The 16890-nt window shown below is 33.4% G+C and overlaps 2 protein-coding genes across 2 annotated transcripts in view; both read right to left on the bottom strand.

Moving 5' to 3' along the window:
* Positions 1-102: 102 nt before the first annotated feature.
* LOC114731711 (long chain acyl-CoA synthetase 4) overlaps positions 103-16890 on the bottom strand; it is a 26222-nt gene continuing 9434 nt past the window's right edge. The window contains exons 2-20 of the mRNA XM_028918949.1: positions 8037-8233; positions 7586-7649; positions 7385-7474; positions 6853-6909; positions 6251-6299; positions 6011-6087; positions 5845-5884; positions 5663-5757; positions 4679-4846; positions 4349-4459; positions 4182-4269; positions 3939-4005; positions 3616-3691; positions 3398-3515; positions 2603-2848; positions 2355-2494; positions 1313-1495; positions 1077-1196; positions 103-303 (exon numbers count right to left, since the gene is read on the bottom strand). Of these exons, the coding sequence (XP_028774782.1) occupies positions 256-303; positions 1077-1196; positions 1313-1495; positions 2355-2494; positions 2603-2848; positions 3398-3515; positions 3616-3691; positions 3939-4005; positions 4182-4269; positions 4349-4459; positions 4679-4846; positions 5663-5757; positions 5845-5884; positions 6011-6087; positions 6251-6299; positions 6853-6909; positions 7385-7474; positions 7586-7649; positions 8037-8188 (1989 nt within the window). The 5' untranslated portion in view covers positions 8189-8233 and the 3' untranslated portion in view covers positions 103-255. The remainder of the gene's footprint in view (positions 304-1076; positions 1197-1312; positions 1496-2354; positions 2495-2602; positions 2849-3397; positions 3516-3615; positions 3692-3938; positions 4006-4181; positions 4270-4348; positions 4460-4678; positions 4847-5662; positions 5758-5844; positions 5885-6010; positions 6088-6250; positions 6300-6852; positions 6910-7384; positions 7475-7585; positions 7650-8036; positions 8234-16890) is intronic.
* LOC114731712 (long chain acyl-CoA synthetase 4-like) overlaps positions 14465-16890 on the bottom strand; it is an 8836-nt gene continuing 6410 nt past the window's right edge. Inside the window, exons 14-19 of the mRNA XM_028918950.1 lie at positions 16703-16820; positions 16130-16375; positions 15892-16031; positions 15520-15702; positions 15281-15400; positions 14465-14747 (exon numbers count right to left, since the gene is read on the bottom strand). Coding sequence (XP_028774783.1) covers positions 14700-14747; positions 15281-15400; positions 15520-15702; positions 15892-16031; positions 16130-16375; positions 16703-16820 — 855 coding nt within the window. The 3' untranslated portion in view covers positions 14465-14699. The remainder of the gene's footprint in view (positions 14748-15280; positions 15401-15519; positions 15703-15891; positions 16032-16129; positions 16376-16702; positions 16821-16890) is intronic.

The following is a 16890-nucleotide window of genomic DNA, read 5'->3' as shown; positions in this document are numbered from 1 at the left end:
ATAAGAATTTATTTATACCATTTCTTTGTCTGTTTTTTTTTTCCGGTCACCCATTCTTCTGTATAAATACGTGTTTTGTGAATTCATTTTTATAAATCCTGGTTAACAAAAAAAGAATTCATTTTTATAAACACAGAAAATCCAATTGGAAAGTATAGAGTCTACACAAGGAAATAATGATACAAATATACTGACTAGTCCATCAAGTCTCCAATCAAATTGCAGACAGCAAATAATCTGAGTTGCCCCATGAGCCTAGGCTCTGGGTTTACTTCCACTTTTGTACATGTTATCAATGATATTCTGCACATGAAAGGAAATTTGTCAGTGCTCTCAAACTTTTCCTTCTATTTGCCTCCCAAATTGAAACTCCGAAGCAATACCAATAACATAATGGCTTAGTTTCAAAGCCTACAGATTCATGCACTATTATTTTTACAAATTACGTGTTTATGATCTATTCCCCGTTGCGTTAGCATGCAATTAAGTACCTCTCATCTAATACAGAAATTACCCAGAGCCTAACTGTACCTCTCTAAATGTCAGGTTCACATCCCTGATTGCACATGCATTCAAGTTCACAGGCTTATCTGCTATGCAAGCATGTCGCAGATAGACAATCCTCACTTTCTATTTGTTCATCCATGAGCATCTTTGTTTTAAAGTACCATCAGTTTCTTCTTTATAATGACACATGCAGCCGTGATAGTGTGCCCCTATCATATCTTACGCCCTCTCAACAATTCAATTAAACCAAAAATTATTTCAAGTATGGTAGGTAACGGTATATTACTGACACGTAATAGCTGCAGCAGTAACAGCTGTTTACAATCATAAGTGTTTCCTTCCACTACAGGGCAATGCATAGTGTACAAACATGTTGGTCTGGTCAAACTAACTAGTCTTGGCTCATTCTGGCTTTTATTTATACTTTGCAGGGTGGTATGACTCAAACTTAGGAAAGGGGTAAAGCGTGGTGAAATTTCCAATTCAAGGAGCAAAACTTCAAAGATCAGCTCAAAAAAAAAAAAAGGAGCAAAACTTCAAAGAGAAATCCTGAAAACACGAGTATCTACCTGGTAGTATTTGAGCATCTGGGGCCTCTTCTTCTTATAAGTTGGCGTGATAAGGTCACGTTCCATGTCAAATGGCACAGGATCGAGATGAACTGCTCTTATAAACTCAAAACCTTTCAACTGCCAAACATATTCAGGATCCAAGAAAGATTTTGTGCCACAGCATGTGTGAGTATGCGCGCTGCATGATAAACGATGACTGAAAAAAAAATAAATAAATAAATAACTTGACCAACCTTCTTTTCCTTTGCAATCTTTGTGAGCTCTTCAAGGATGAAACTTTTAGCTCTAGAATCTTCACACAGAGAATTGAAGTCCTTGGTTATACCATTTTCTTCTGCCCAACCTTCAAGAGCTTCTTTCTTGGGGTTAACAATTGCAACAAGGAAGGACTCAAAGCTGTTTCCATAGACCCATATCTGAAAAAGGAAGCACGACAAAGTGGATATATCACAGCATGAAAAAAGCACATTTTCAGCTCATTAGAGGAACCTGAATCTTGAAACTTGAATTATTATTTTTGCACTAAATTAAACCTGATGATATGTTTTTTGATCCGAACTAGGGTTGACTCCCATGCAATTAAATGAAACCCAAGATGTCCATAACTGATTAAGGCGTGTAAACAGTGCTATTCCTACACTTTATATATTTAATATTGACATTGATTGATTGATATTGATGACACAAATAATAGTAAAACCAAACGCTGAAGACTAATCTTGAATAGGACTGATGGTTATATTGAGACACAGAATCATGATACTAACTTATCATTTCCTGGTCATAGCCATGCAGTGGCTAATTAGGTGTTATTACTGTGGAAATAGATTTTTTAAAAAAAAAACTAATTTTAAATGCAGTATATAGATACATGATTAATGGTTCAAACAAGAAACAGCCATGTATTTTAAATGTTTGTGCACGCAAGAAAATTATCATGCTTTTATTAAGCTGCAAACAAATGGGACTCAGTTCGCTGCTTACATCAAGTTAAATCAAAAGACAGTCTCAGAAGTCATGAGAGGCATATAACTCTAGAGAATCACCGAGCACATGTAGTTCTTTTTTTTAAAAAAAAAAAAACAGAAAAGAAAAGAAAAAAAAAATTTCCTTCTCTTTTTCTTTCGTTTGGCCAATATTGAGCTCATGTAGTTTGAGCACATGTAGTTTGAACAGAATATATATCGCCTTCTATATATTTTTCCAGCTGTGTTTGGGAAACTTAAAATTATGTGCCAGAGGTCGAGCTCCAAAGCAGTCAAATTCAGGACTTACAGATTCAACAGCAGAAACTTGACTATAAATGTTCTCCAAGTTTTCAACGGCAACATATTCTCCTTGTGAAAGCTTAAATATATTCTTCTTCCTGTCAATAATTTTCAGGCTTCCATCAGGTTGCCATTCTCCAATATCCCCTGTTGAAAGAACATTTATGAATCAAATCAACAAAGTAAACCAATTGAACAGAGTATTCCCACATCAATTCTGGAAACCATTAAAAACAAAAAAAACAAAAAACTAACCAGTATGGAACCATCCATCAATCAACACCTCATTTGTGAGGTCTTCTCGTTTGTAGTACCCAGAAAACACGGTTTTTCCCTTAAGACATACTTCTCCTCTTGGTGTGCTTGCAAGCGCATCATATCCCATTTCAGGAACAGATTGTAGACAAACATCTATATTTGGCACAGGAGGGCCCACTGTACCAAGCATTGCTGTCTCATTTGGTAATGAGACAAAGGATCCTCCAAGGGTTTCAGTCAAACCTATTTTCATTGTGAAAAACACTCACTGAGATCCATATTATTATATGATGAAAAAGTCTAAAATATTTGATTTTCAAAAGACCCAAAAAGTGCATATTTTGATAGGAGCATATGAAGATCTAGTGCAAACAAATTTACACACGAAAGTAAAATAAGTCTCTTGGACACACACAGAGAAAGCGGCTAAGTCATTAGAAAAACTTCAATATGGGAAGAGGGAGCCAGGGAGGTCATCTTTGTTAGGCAGTACTACCATCATCAATGTATTGATATTTTTAACAAGCGAAAGAACACATTAATTGTAATGTAAATCAATAACTTATATGCTCCTGCAATATCCCAATAAAAAGACATAAGCCACTGTAGGTTCTTAGATAGCTGTATTTTTAACTGTAGAATAGATCAGTAAATAGACAACAGTCACAAAAAGATCATCATCGTTGACCAAATTGTCAAAGCTAGTCAAGCTTCAGAATTTTTTTAATAAACATACATCATCATTATCACCATAGTATGAGAAGTAAAGTTCAAGATTTTAACAAGAGATACCATATCCTTGTATGACATGTGCACAAGACACCACCCGGAGGAAAGTTTCTACATGCGTAGATAGAGGTGCCCCTCCAGAGAGAATAAGACGTACATTGCCCCCCAAACCTTGCTTTACCTGATTAAGTTTCAAGAACTCATTAGTTAAAAAGATATAGCAACATGTTTACAGTTACTCTTACTAATTGCGTGGGGACTCAAATGTATATTTCTGCTACCTTATTAAACACAAATTTGTCAAAAAGTGGAGCTGCATCTTGATTCTTTAGACCTTTCTTCAAGTTATTCAACTTGCTGCAGCCAAGTTTCAGAATAAATTAACAATAGACTGACGCAATTTCTACCAAGGAATCATGAATAATTATATACCGTAAGCAAAACTTTAACAAAAGAAACGGGAAAAAACTAGGCTAGATGAAATTTGTGTGAATGAACACTTCTTATTTCAATAATGGTGAGCCTATGAGGTGATGGCAGTTCATTACAGATTTATCACAGCTTAAGACTCAGATATAATGTCACAAAAACACATATCACTTACTATGAGTAAGCAAAATTAAACAATGTCTGCTTCAAGAAGCCTCCAGCAGAAATCTTCTGTGTCAAACCTGTGTATCAAATGAAGATTGAGATTCTTAATTCACAATTTTTATTGGGAAGGAAATGTTCAATTAAAAAATGGGAAAGAAAAGAGAAGACCAGTAACCTACAAAAAATTTATGTGGCTGTTTTTCCCTTGAGCATTTTTTTTTTTAACACCTACATAATCAGATGTTACCATTACCTGAGTGTACCCTCTCAAGCACACGGGGGACAGCACAGAAAATAGACGGTTTTAACTCCCCAATGTCTTCAATTAATAGTTTGGGATCCTACAATAATTGCATTATTGATGATTATGTTTAATATATTGGACCTTAATTCACTAAGGAGAGATATAGTGCCACTTACCCCACGCCAGAAACCTATTGAGCCACCATGCCATATAAATAGCTCTTCAATGACCCTATCAAAGATATGTGCAAGAGGAAGATATGAAATGTACACATCCTTCTCAGTCAACTGCAAAGCAAGAAAAATGAGGGAGTTGGGAAATGCAATGAAAGGATAACTGAAGACTGACAATCATAGTAACAAAACTGAATAGGAAAAGTCCCCTGAACACTAAAATCAGATGATCCATTTATCAAACATCAATGGAAATAAGTTACATTTCAGGATTTCCCTCTATATCCAAGTATTCAAATATGAGATAAAGAAGTTAGAGAAGAAATTACTTACTCGTTCATTTACCCTCTCTAACAGTCGTTTGACCCCAGCCAAGAAAGTAATAATGTTTTCATTGGATATAAGCACTCCCTTGGGGTCACCTGTTGTTCCACTGGTATACATTATTGTACAGATGTCACTTCTATTTTTCACAGGAAGATCAAAACTCTGATCATGACCCTGTAAGAAAGCTTGAATTAAGATTGGAAACCACAAAAATGTCCACATGAAAGAAGATGAGACATGATTTTCCACTGCTCAAGATTGAATTGAACTTTAGAACAAATAAAGTAGAAGATTTACACAGTCAAACTAGCTAAACAACCAGAGATTTTCATACAACAGCAGCAATAAGACTTATCCCACTAAGTGAGATTCGCTACATTGATTGCACGATACCACTCTGCTATATCAACAATTAAATCTTTAGATAAATTATTGACCAAAAAATTATTGAAAATTTCATTAAGTGTTATCTTTGTTCTTTCTCAACTCCTCTTCACAAGACTAAAAATTGTCACAGCCAACCTTTTCACTGGTGCTTCCAACGGTCTTCTCTGTACATGTTCGAACTATCTTAAATGGTTTTCTATCATTTTCTCCTTAATAGATGCCACACCAACTCTTGTGTGTGGTGTTATGAAGTTTATCTTTTCTTATATGTCCACACAATCATCTCAACATCTTTATTTCTACTACCCCAACTTTATGTCTTTGTTGTCCCTCTAAAGCCAGACATTCACTAGCATAACACATTGTTAGTCTTATAGCAGTTTAGTACTTATTAGGTACTTTTCTATCACAAATAATTTATGTAGCCTTTCTCCATTTGAATCATCCAGCTTGTATTATATATGTAACGTCCCCATCAGATACTATAACATGGAAATTTCCATATGCAAGAAATTTTAATCTCATATTTGATAGAAGATTCATATTTCACGTTGGAGTAACTAACACCACCAAAATTTTGAGTCATATAAACAAACAACCTACCACTTGCAGAAATTCATCCCATGAATATATTGCCAATCCAAACTGTTCAGCTTGCTGCTTTTGTTCAGCTGTAACCTTTCCGAAGCTCACAATTGCTAAACAAAGAAATAAAGGTGATCCAAAGCTTATTTCAAAAATATCAAGAAATGTAACTGAGAATTAAAGAAATAAAAGAGACTTACTCCTTAGATACTTTGCTGCTGTTGGAAAGGCCTTCAATAACTGAATTTTTTTGGGAAAAGAAAAAAGAATTATATAGAGTCTACCTTAGGATACATAGGAGAAAACTATTCCTAATCCTTGCCCCCGAAAAAAAAGTTATAACATGGATGAATATAACAGGAAAACCTCAGGAATCTTCTTTTCTTCTACAAATGTAATCGAGATCTCTGCATGGCATATAATAAACTCTATAGCCCCAGCACCTAAATCATACACATGACAAGAGTGTTAAACCCATAACAATTAGAAGCATTATAATGGCATGCATATAGTAAATTTTAGTTGCAAGAGTGTCAATATACTAAAATAAAATGTCCAGTAAAGCCATCACTGTGATCTGGAAGCATAATAATGGTACCCACATACCTAAGGTATCATACAAAGGAACACAATAAAGTCCATGAGCATTCAAGGCCTGCATTCATTTTGCAGAGTAAGTCAGAGACTCAGAAATCAATGAAACATTGCCCTTTTTCAAAAAATAATAATAATTGGAGAAAAGATGCTAATTAAGAAATACGTATGATGGTCTTGGAAAGGTGGCCAAAGATTCCTGCCACGTAAGCGTGCACCAAATAGTAGCAGTGGAATTTTCCAATGCAATGTATATATTCCATAGGAGGGTATCAATATCAATATATATAATATAAACCTATGTGAAGCTGCATTATTCATAAGCCATGAATAATGTAGCTCTTCTCAGACTTCATGTAAAACACATGGCTCACAATATAGTTTTAATATAGAAATGGTTAATTTTCCCTCATATTCAACATAGATGACGAACAACTAAGAACTCCTACATACACAAAAAGATGCTAAAATGAAAATAATGGTAAATATACAACAACAAGATACATACATAAATCAACATGTAAACACAATAGAAACCTTCGAAGAGCAGAGTAGGAAATAAATATGAAGAAAGGAGGTAACAAATAAGAAAAGAAATCTGAAATGAAATATACCTCCATGCTTATAATCCACTCTGGGCAATTGGCACCATAAATACCGCATTTTACACCCTGCAATATATAAATTTAAGCTTAAATATTGGAAACAGCTGTCAGTAATAGGTCTGCAAAAATAAGATACCAAAATCATGTATAACACAAGAAGACCACTTAGCCAAGCTAAAATAGTAGTCCCATAAAAGTGCCATGTATTTGAACTCAAGCACCCATGCTATCCTATAAGTGCTTCATTGTCAATCCATTCATAGAGGTTTCAGCTTTATCAAGTCAAGGTATACTTACAAAAAAATTTTACTGAGTTTAAAACTGTCTTAAATCAGTAAGGCATCATTCCCTTTTTTGGACCAAGAGTAAGGAGTCGTTCTAAATCATAAAAGGTTTTGCTTTGATAAAATTATGAGACAAAACTCACAGCATATGCTGATATTCCAAGGAGAGGATTTCAACTTAAAGAAGGCAAAACTTTTTAAACTACAGAGAGTAAATCATGTTACGTTTTGTGGTAAAAAGGACATAGATGACTTACTTGCCCATAACCACAGCTGCGGATAGAATTTCCAACCTTCATCACCAAGTCATATATTTCTTCATAACTTTGCCACTTGTACTTACCAGGCTGTTAAAAAGTCAACGAGAAATGAGCAAATAAGTGATGTCAGCCGGGATCACATGATGGCTGCGAAACTTGCAGAACACAAATTAATCTGGGCAATGAAGGGGAGTTTACCTTGCCATCTATGATTTCCCGGCGACCAAGCATTGGTTGTTTGGGATATTTCTCAACAGACATGCTGTCAAAGGACGAGACAGTCAGAACTACTATGACTGATCTTCTATCAAGTAGACTAGTACAAATCCCGGAGAACGTATCAAGTGATATCGAACCATATATCTTAAGATATAAATTTCACCTCGCAACTGAGAGCTATAGACTAAAGTTTCTGAAATAAAAAATTAATATGAGAACGAGCTCTAGATCTCCGCTTGGCATGATAATTACTCTTCAGAACATTATGGACAACTAAAGCCGACTTCTTCCTACTCTGTGCTTAGCTAATAGTAAATCATAGATAACATCATAGGAACGGCAAGAAGTAAGAACCCCTAAAGGCGAAAATATTTCTCTACTATGTTTCACATCTGCGAGAATAAATAAAAGACTAAGCAGAAAGCCTCACCGGAAGACATCCCAGCAACTATCAAGACCTTCGATTGGAGGTGGAAATCCATCTTTAGCAAAGACGCTACGGTACACAGGCCCAATAGATGGCCTCCCCTCCGTCGCTTCCTTTGCTTTCTCCACCTCAACAATATATCTCGTCTCCGCCATACCAAAAGATTACGATCTCAATCTCTCTGCTCTTTGCTTCCTCAGCTGCTGCTGCTGCTGCTGATAAATGGAAATAGATAGAGGGAAGGATAAATTAAGTCTTATATCGAAGGAAGTGGTTGAGGTAGGCCGGAGTGGCAGCTTCGGAATTTATCAATCTTTGACTATTGGATTTTTGTGCATATTTTATGAGGTGAATGACGGTGTTGAGTTCAGCCGCAGAAGAGCGGATGAAGAAAGCTTCCGATTTTGCTTGATAGTTGGATTGGTCAACGTAATCAGAAACGCATTTTTTTTGTCTTCAATTCTAACATTAGTAGCTTCCTTCCTTTCCGGTAAAAAAAAATACTCCTCCGATCCTAAATATAAGACCCTTATATAAGAGTGTATAATGGTCTTACATTTAGGACCGGAGGAGTAGCTTCCTTCCTTAAATCCCCATCTCCCTCGCCGGTCGCCTTCTTTACATTTCCTCCCGTCGGGTCAATAATAATATACTCCTCCTGTAAGACCCATTTAACTAGTTTGATTAGATTAAAGAAGTTAGGTAAATTAGTTAATTATAAGAAAAATGACATATTTTTCTTAAAACACCATAATCATCTTTCTTAATACCCCATCTCCCTCTTCTACTTGATTATGGTTGAGGGAGTATTCATAGGGGTAATTTAGAGAAAATTGATAAATATGAGAAATGGATCTTATATTTAGGACCAAAATCAACTTAAGAACTGGGTCCTATATTAAGGACCGGAGGAGTATTATCGGTTTCTAGTATAAAATCTCTTTTCATTTTTATTTTAATCTTAAATATAAAACTCCAATCTATTTTATTTCTCATATTTATATATTTTTTCAAGATAGTTTTTTTAATAATAATAATAATTCTAACCAATATATTTGATTAGCAAGAATATTTTAGAAAACACAATATCTACTTGTTACAAATAACTAACTGAACTCATTTCTTTAATTTCATCAAATCAGTTAACTAGCTTTTATAATTAGAACAGGAGGTAGTAGTTCTTTTTGGTGCTGTAATTACTCACTTTTTACGCTAATGATATCGTTAATGGTATGACGTTAATAAAATTAACAGCAGTGAGCAGGGTCGCTGCTTTCTTCTTTACTTTAGTGATTTCAATTTATTTTTAATTAAGTTAATAATAATAATAGTAATAATAAATTGGTTTACCGCCAAAAAAACAAAGTACGGGGGCTGAAGGTAACTTCTTTGATGGGGTTCCGTGGTTTTTTCTTCCGGCTCAAACGGTTGAGGAATATGGTTAAAGTCGGTACATCCAGGAATTAATTTATTGGAAAAACGAGTTTTCACATTTCTGTTCCCGGTGGGAAGGACCCTCTCCAATGGAAAAGCTAAGATTGAATTATTCATATATCTGAATTAAGATTATTATTAGCAAATAAAAATCCTGCAATAATAATAATAATAATAATAAATATAACGTCATTTGTCCTGTGTGACACGGTTAAGGAAACGATTTTAGAGTTTTGAGCTAGCAACAGAAAAGAGACTTAGAGGGTGCTGAAATTCGTTGGCAATCCCATGGCATACCTGTTTATATAAGTAATTTTTTAATTATGATTTATAAAATAAAAAATAAATATAGGAGAAAAGTTTTTGTCTCGATTTATATAAAATGTGTTTATAAATGTTTATTTTAAATGATTTCAAAAGAAATACACAAGTGGAATGGGGTCAATATTGGAAAAGGGCAGCAAGAGTTTCACAATTTTATCAACATAACAAATATATAATGTCATAAATACAGATCAGTACAGAAAGCGAATATCATCTCACTGGTTTTAGAGGGATAATTAATGATATTATATCAAAACTTATTACGAGCCTCTCTTTTTTTGGCCAGAAACAAGCCTTGTTATTAACAAATTGTGTGCCGTGTGACTTAATTTTCTAAAGAATAGCACAATTATACAAAAATAATGCACATGGTCTTTGATAGTTCATAACGTTATGGTTGATTAATACGTAATCCATCTTATTTTGTCAATGCAATCGTAACGGAAACCAGAAATTTGGTGTATGATAAGGACAACAAAATCAAAATTGGGATCAATTATCTCAGACATGCATCGTTACAGAATATGAATTTCATTATAAGTTGAATCATGTATTTTGTACTCTTTCGGTTTTTAATACAAGACCTATTTAGTGAATTTGATTAGATTAAGAAAGTTAGGTAAGTTAGTTAATTATAAAAAAATGATATATTTCTCCTAAAACACCATAATCATCTTCCTTAATATTCCTCCGTTACTTAATATAAGACCCATTTAACTAATTTGATTAGATTAAGGAAGTTAGGTAAGTTAGTTAATTATAAGAAATGTGACATGTTTTTCTTAAAATACTATAATCATCTTTCTTAATACCCTCTCTTCCTCTTCTACTTAATCATGGTTGAGAGAGTATCCATAGGGGTAATTTAGAGAAAATTGATAAATATGAGAAATGAGTCTTATATTTAAGACCAAAACCGACTCAACAATTAGATCCTATATTAAAAACCGGAAGAATATCATCTATCCCTCTTCTACTTGATTATGGTTGAAGGAGTATCCACAAAGGTAATTTGAAAAAAATTAATAAATATGATAAATAGATCTTACATTTAGAACTAAAATTAACTCAATAATTAAGTCATATATTAAGGATCAGAGGAGTATAACATACAAAACTCAGTTTAACATCAAAAATACAAATTCGGAAGCCTTAATTCGAAACAATTCAATCCTTCCATTCATTTATTAAGTCAATAAACTATAAAAACTAAGTTGTTTATAATGAAAAGGAAAATTAAAGCAATTATATTGTTTTCTACATTTTACACAAAAAAAGAAACAGAAAGGAAGGTATGGTGGTTGGAGAACATTGAAGGGTTGGCCTCACACACATAGAGGGGAGGGTGGAATTGGTGGGTTGATGTGAAAGTGTGGTAGTTGGTTAGAAACAGTGGAAGGAAGGGACCATACAAGAGAGAGGGTAGAGATTAGAGAACGAACGATTAGGTTTGGGTGGCCTCATAAAGTGAATTTCTTTTTATTTATTTATTTTTCAATACGAAGTCACAGAAAAATGTGATACAATTATAATCAAATCAATACATGGATAATTAAAAATGCCCTAGCATTTTAAGAGTGGAGCGCGCGGCAAGCTAATGACAAAATTAGTTTAATTGAGCATTGAAATACAGAAGAGTACTGTATTAGCGTGCAAATGGACCCAACCTTAAATTGGGATAAGCTTATTTTTAAGAGATAAATATATATAAGTTTTGCTGTGAAAATACCTTTTTAAGTGCTTATGAAGATTTCCTAAACAAGCACTTTTTGGCTTTTTGCCCTTGTTCTCCTCTCATGTTTGATTTTGATTTAAAACGTGGTCCCATTCTTCTACAAATATTTATGAGCAAAAATTAATTTACGGGTTCTTTTTATTTTGCATAATTTTTAATACTTGTCAACGCAAGACCTAATTTGAGAATAGAAGTTAGTTATATATATATAACCTATTTTATATGTTTATTAATTTTTTAAAAATTAATCCTATTATATTAGCTAATTTAAGTAACATATTTAATTTATTCAAATTAGTTAATTAGGTATTATATTAAGGATTAAATGAGTAATTTGTTATAGTTATTTTATTATGACCTCATAATTTCACCTGCAAAAATTACTCAATACTTAATTAGAAATAAAGTAAAATTATAAAGTTGTAATAAAAAAACTACGTGAACTTAAAAGCGGTCACATCTGTATAGTTAATTTTATAGGTTTTTTTTTCCATATATTATATACTACTTCCAGTTCTTAATAGAAGAGTTAGATAACTAATTTGAAAAGATTAAGAAAGTTAATTAAGTTGATTAATTATCATAAATATGTGTTGATTTTTTTAAACTATCCTCTTTAATCATGTACAATAAAACTATCCATTAGTGGGCACTTCTTATAATTAATAAAGATATTTTAGAAAAATCACTATAAATTTAAAAGAAAAAGTGGATTGAAATCTTATATATAGGACTAAATCAAAAATTAAAGTAGGTTTTATATCAAAGACAAGAGGTAGTATTTATTTTGCACTCGGAAAACTTTTATATGTGTGTATTCGTATATCATCACCATTATCTACTATTTATGGTGTATGAATGTGAGGATATTTCTTACTATTTCCAGTCTTAATTATAATAGCTAGTTGATTAATTTAAAGAGATTTAATTATTTGTAATAAATAGATAATATTTTTATTAAAATATCTTTACTAATCAAGTATGTTGGTTTAAATTATAATTATTAGAAGGACTATTTTTAAAAAAATTATGTGAATATAAAAAACAAAATGTATTAGGGTGACCAAAATAATATCCAACAATATCTTAATACCGGAGGTAGTATTTTACATTTTCTTCGCAATGTCTCCGTCCTTGGTGTCCCTTGATCCCTCCGCCCGCCCCCATAAAAGCACTAATTAAGATTGAAAAAATTTTAATGTACATTTTAGCTCTTCATACTTATTTATTCAACCCATTGACTTTCTTATTCTGGAAGATAAGTTTTAGGCCAGCTATATACTACTATTATCGTTGGATTCTCGTTGCTTAGCGAACCACCATTCTCCACCATGCTCTATAAACTTATTTGTTTACCTAATTTTTTTTTTTCGTGTTTGGTTCTATTTATCATTTCTTGGATTTTTTTTTTTGCTTTATCTTTTTTTATATGAGTTGCAACGATGGTGACTTTTTTTTCAGTTAAGTGTTCTACAAGGAAAAAAAAATCGGTTAACACATAAGACTAATTAATTAAAAAAAATCATATAACCATGTGAAAATCGGACAATTTCTACATAAACCAGTTCATTAGTTTTTTTTTTAAAAAAAAAAATCATGCTTGTGAAGCTTAACAAAGAACTAGTCAAGCTTGATCCTTTCATGTAAGACACCAACACTCCAAATCTTCTCCCCTAACCAGAAAATGATCGAACTAATTATTTGGCCTCTCATCATTATGGGATAAATAAAAAACCCTCGAGGAATTGACCTTATTATCATTTTAATGATCCCAGATCATGAACTTGTTCTTATCCAGAGAAACTCTCATGGGCACATATAGTCCTTCAACCTTGTTTTGTTATACATAAGCATTGCTACAATTTGACTTTTTCCAAGAGCATCTTCAATAATATTACCTCCGGTCTTGCACTACAAACTAGATTTTATATTTGAGACCAATTAATTTTTTGTATAATGACGTTCAATTCAAAGCTTGTAAAAACTATATGTATATGTATGTATATTTATATGGCCTCAAACCTTTGATCTTTTGTAGGCTATCATTTCCCACTTTGCAAAGGATCCACTTCGCCTGTCCTCTCAGATTTCCAAAATTATAAATACGAAATTTGGAACATTCGAATTGAAACATATAGTTTGAAATTAAAGTAGGGTACAAATCGAATCTTAAAAATACATATGCATAATAGACCTATAAATTATTAAAGTTGAGTATAAACTAATGTTGAATTATGCTAATTTTATACAATTTATTTAATATGATCAAATCATTATTTTCACTATGCAATTTCAAATGGTATTGATAAAAAAATATTCCGAGTTACACGCACACAATATATTGAACTAGGGAACAATAAGTTACTGTGGTCTGTTCAAATTAAAGACATGTCAAATTTTCCATAAAAGGAAGGAAAGAGACCTCTATTTTAAGAGCAAAATGAAGGGGTGCAAAATTGATCTTTCTTAAAATTAAATATGCTATCTCAGAATGAGAAAGAAAGAAAAATCTCTTGAAGTCAGAAAGGCCTGCCCGTAAAAACAGGGTTCAAATCCTGACCTTTCAATTTTCTTTGACATTTTTAATTAATGATAGTATTATTAATTTATCTTTATTATTATTATTATTATTATTATTATCGGTATTCATAAATCATGGCCGCCGCTCCCAGTTCCTTTAACCCTCATTGGACTCAGGTTGAGAGAGACTACATGCTATGGACAATACCATACTGAATTCAGTATACTCATTTCCAAGCTGATAAAATTAAGTTGATTTTAACTCCAAAGGTTGACCATGAAGAGGCGATTTAACGTTGTAAACTTCACAAATATGTATGCGAATTTGTTTGTATGCCTCAAATTTGTTTTGGTTAAGCCTTCTCTTTGGAACAGTGTATTTAATCTGAAGGGCTAATCTGAGGAAATGAGATCAGAGTTTTGTGGAAATTGATTTCACTGATTTGATAATGTACGTATATATACAATACTGGATAATATCAATCATCAAGCCATTAAAGTCCTCCTAAATCTCCTCCTAATATCAATCATATGAAATAAAAAACAGTTACTTACAAATCGACAGGACAATAATGTTACTAACAACAAGCATATTAAGTCTCCAATCAAATTACAGACGGCAAATAATCTCATGAGTTATGCCCTGAGCTAAGCTAGGCACTGGGTTTGCTCCCATTTTTGTACATGTTATCAATGACATTCTGCACCATTCAAAGAAATTGCTGTCAGTACTGTCAACTTCTTTTGTTGTTTGCCTCCACAAGAAATAAAGTAATGGCTTGGTTGCAAAAAACTACAGATTCAAGTACTACTATTTCTATAAATAGACACACAAATAAGCATGTGAGTTTATATGATGTATCTCCTTAAGTTTTTCTCACCTAATACATAAAGAAATGTCAGGTTAACATCCCTGATTGTACATACATTTTAGTATATGAATAAAGCTTATCTGTTACCTCTTTCATCACTTATTAAAGGGGTTATGTACCAATTCACCTCTTAATTACGGCATAATGATCCCAAAAGTTACATCACATTCTATTCCATTACAATGCAGTTCACCATATAGGAACATGTTGGTCTGGTCAAGTTAGCTAGGCTGGCTTATCTCTACTCTTATCTCTACTTGGCTTGTTTGGATGATTCAAACTAAGAGTAGGGTAAAAGGAGAACTTCCCCATTCATGGGGCAAAACCTGAAAGAGAAATCTTGAGAACACTTGAAATTTTACCTGGTAGTATTTGAGCAGCTGGGGCCTCTTCTTCTTATAAGATGGAGTGATTAGGTCACGTTCCATGTCAAAAGGCACAGGATCAAGATGAACTGCTTTTATATACTCAAACCCTTTCAACTGCCCAAGAAAAAAACATATTCAGGATCCAACAAAGTTTTTATGTGTGCGTGCATGTGTGTGTACTACATGATAAATGACGATTTAAATATATATATATATATATTAACTCAACCAACCTTCTTCTCCTTTGCAATCTTTGTGAGCTCTTCAAGTATGAAGGCTTTGGCCCTAGAATCTTCACAGAGAGAATTGAAGTCCTTGGTTATACCATTTTCTTTTGCCCAACCTTCAAGCGCTTCTTTCTTGGGGTTAACAATGGCAACAAGGTACGACTCGAAGCTGCTTCCATAGACCCATATCTGAAAAAGGAATCACAAACAAGTATATACATCAGCATGGAAAAAGAACATTTTCAGCTCATTAAAGGAAACTGAATCTTGAATTATTATTATTATTATCGTATCAAGTTAGATCAAAAGACAATCTCAGAAGCCACGAGAGGCATAACTCTGTTGTAGTGCTCCAAAGCCATTAAATTCAGGACTCACGGATTCAACAGCAGAAACTAGGCCAAAAATGGTCTCCAAGTTTTCAACAGCAACATATTCTCCTTGTGAAAGCTTAAATATATTTTTCTTCCGGTCAATAATCTTCATGCTTCCATTAGGTTGCCATTCTCCAATATCCCCTGTTGAAAAGAATATTTATGAATCAAATCAACAAAGTAAACCCCTTGAACAGAGTATATATTCCCCCATCGATTCTGGAAACCATTAGCAAACCAACCAGTATGGAACCATCCATCAACCAAAACTTCATTTGTGAGGTCTTCTCGTTTGTGGTACCCTGAAAATAAGGTTTTTCCCTTTATACAAATTTCTCCTCTTGGTGTGCTTGCAAGGGCATCATATCCCATTTCAGGAACAGATTCTAGACACACGTCCACATTTGGCACAGGAGGGCCCACTGTACCAAGCATTGCGTATTCATTTGGTAATGCGGAAAAGGTTCCCCCACAGGTTTCAGTCAAACCTATTTTCATTGTAACAAACATTTTAGTCATTCGCTAAGGCCCATATTCAATATGATACAAATGTCCAAAATAGTTGTTGCTAACAGAACCATTAGCCTCCGTAGGTTCTTGCAGATATGAAGTAAACAAACAATCTGGCAGGGCAAAAAAACAAAAAAGACGTAAACAAACAAAAAGTCTCAAAAAGGTCATCATCATTGACCGATTTGTGAAGCCAATCTTCTGAAATTTTTTTATAAACATACATCATCATCATCAAATATATATGACGATGATCCAGAGAGGAAACCAAGCTAATAAAGGTTCAAAATTTTAGCCAGAGATACCATATCCTTGTATGACATGTGCACAAGACACCACCCGGAGGAAACCTTCGACATGCATAGATAGAGGTGCTGATCCAGAGAGAATAAGACGTACTTTGCCCCCTAATCGTTGCTTTACCTGATTAAGTTTCAAGAACTGGTTATTCAAAAAGAAATATAAATAAGGCTGCAGCTACTCTGAAGTGTGG

Source organism: Neltuma alba, unplaced genomic scaffold (genome assembly GCF_004799145.2).
Source record: "Neltuma alba isolate B1F8T4 unplaced genomic scaffold, ASM479914v2 tig00012843_pilon, whole genome shotgun sequence".
Lineage (NCBI taxonomy): Eukaryota > Viridiplantae > Streptophyta > Magnoliopsida > Fabales > Fabaceae > Neltuma > Neltuma alba.
Note: the sequence above shows the minus strand (reverse complement) of the source record. Positions and strands in the feature narration are given on the sequence as shown.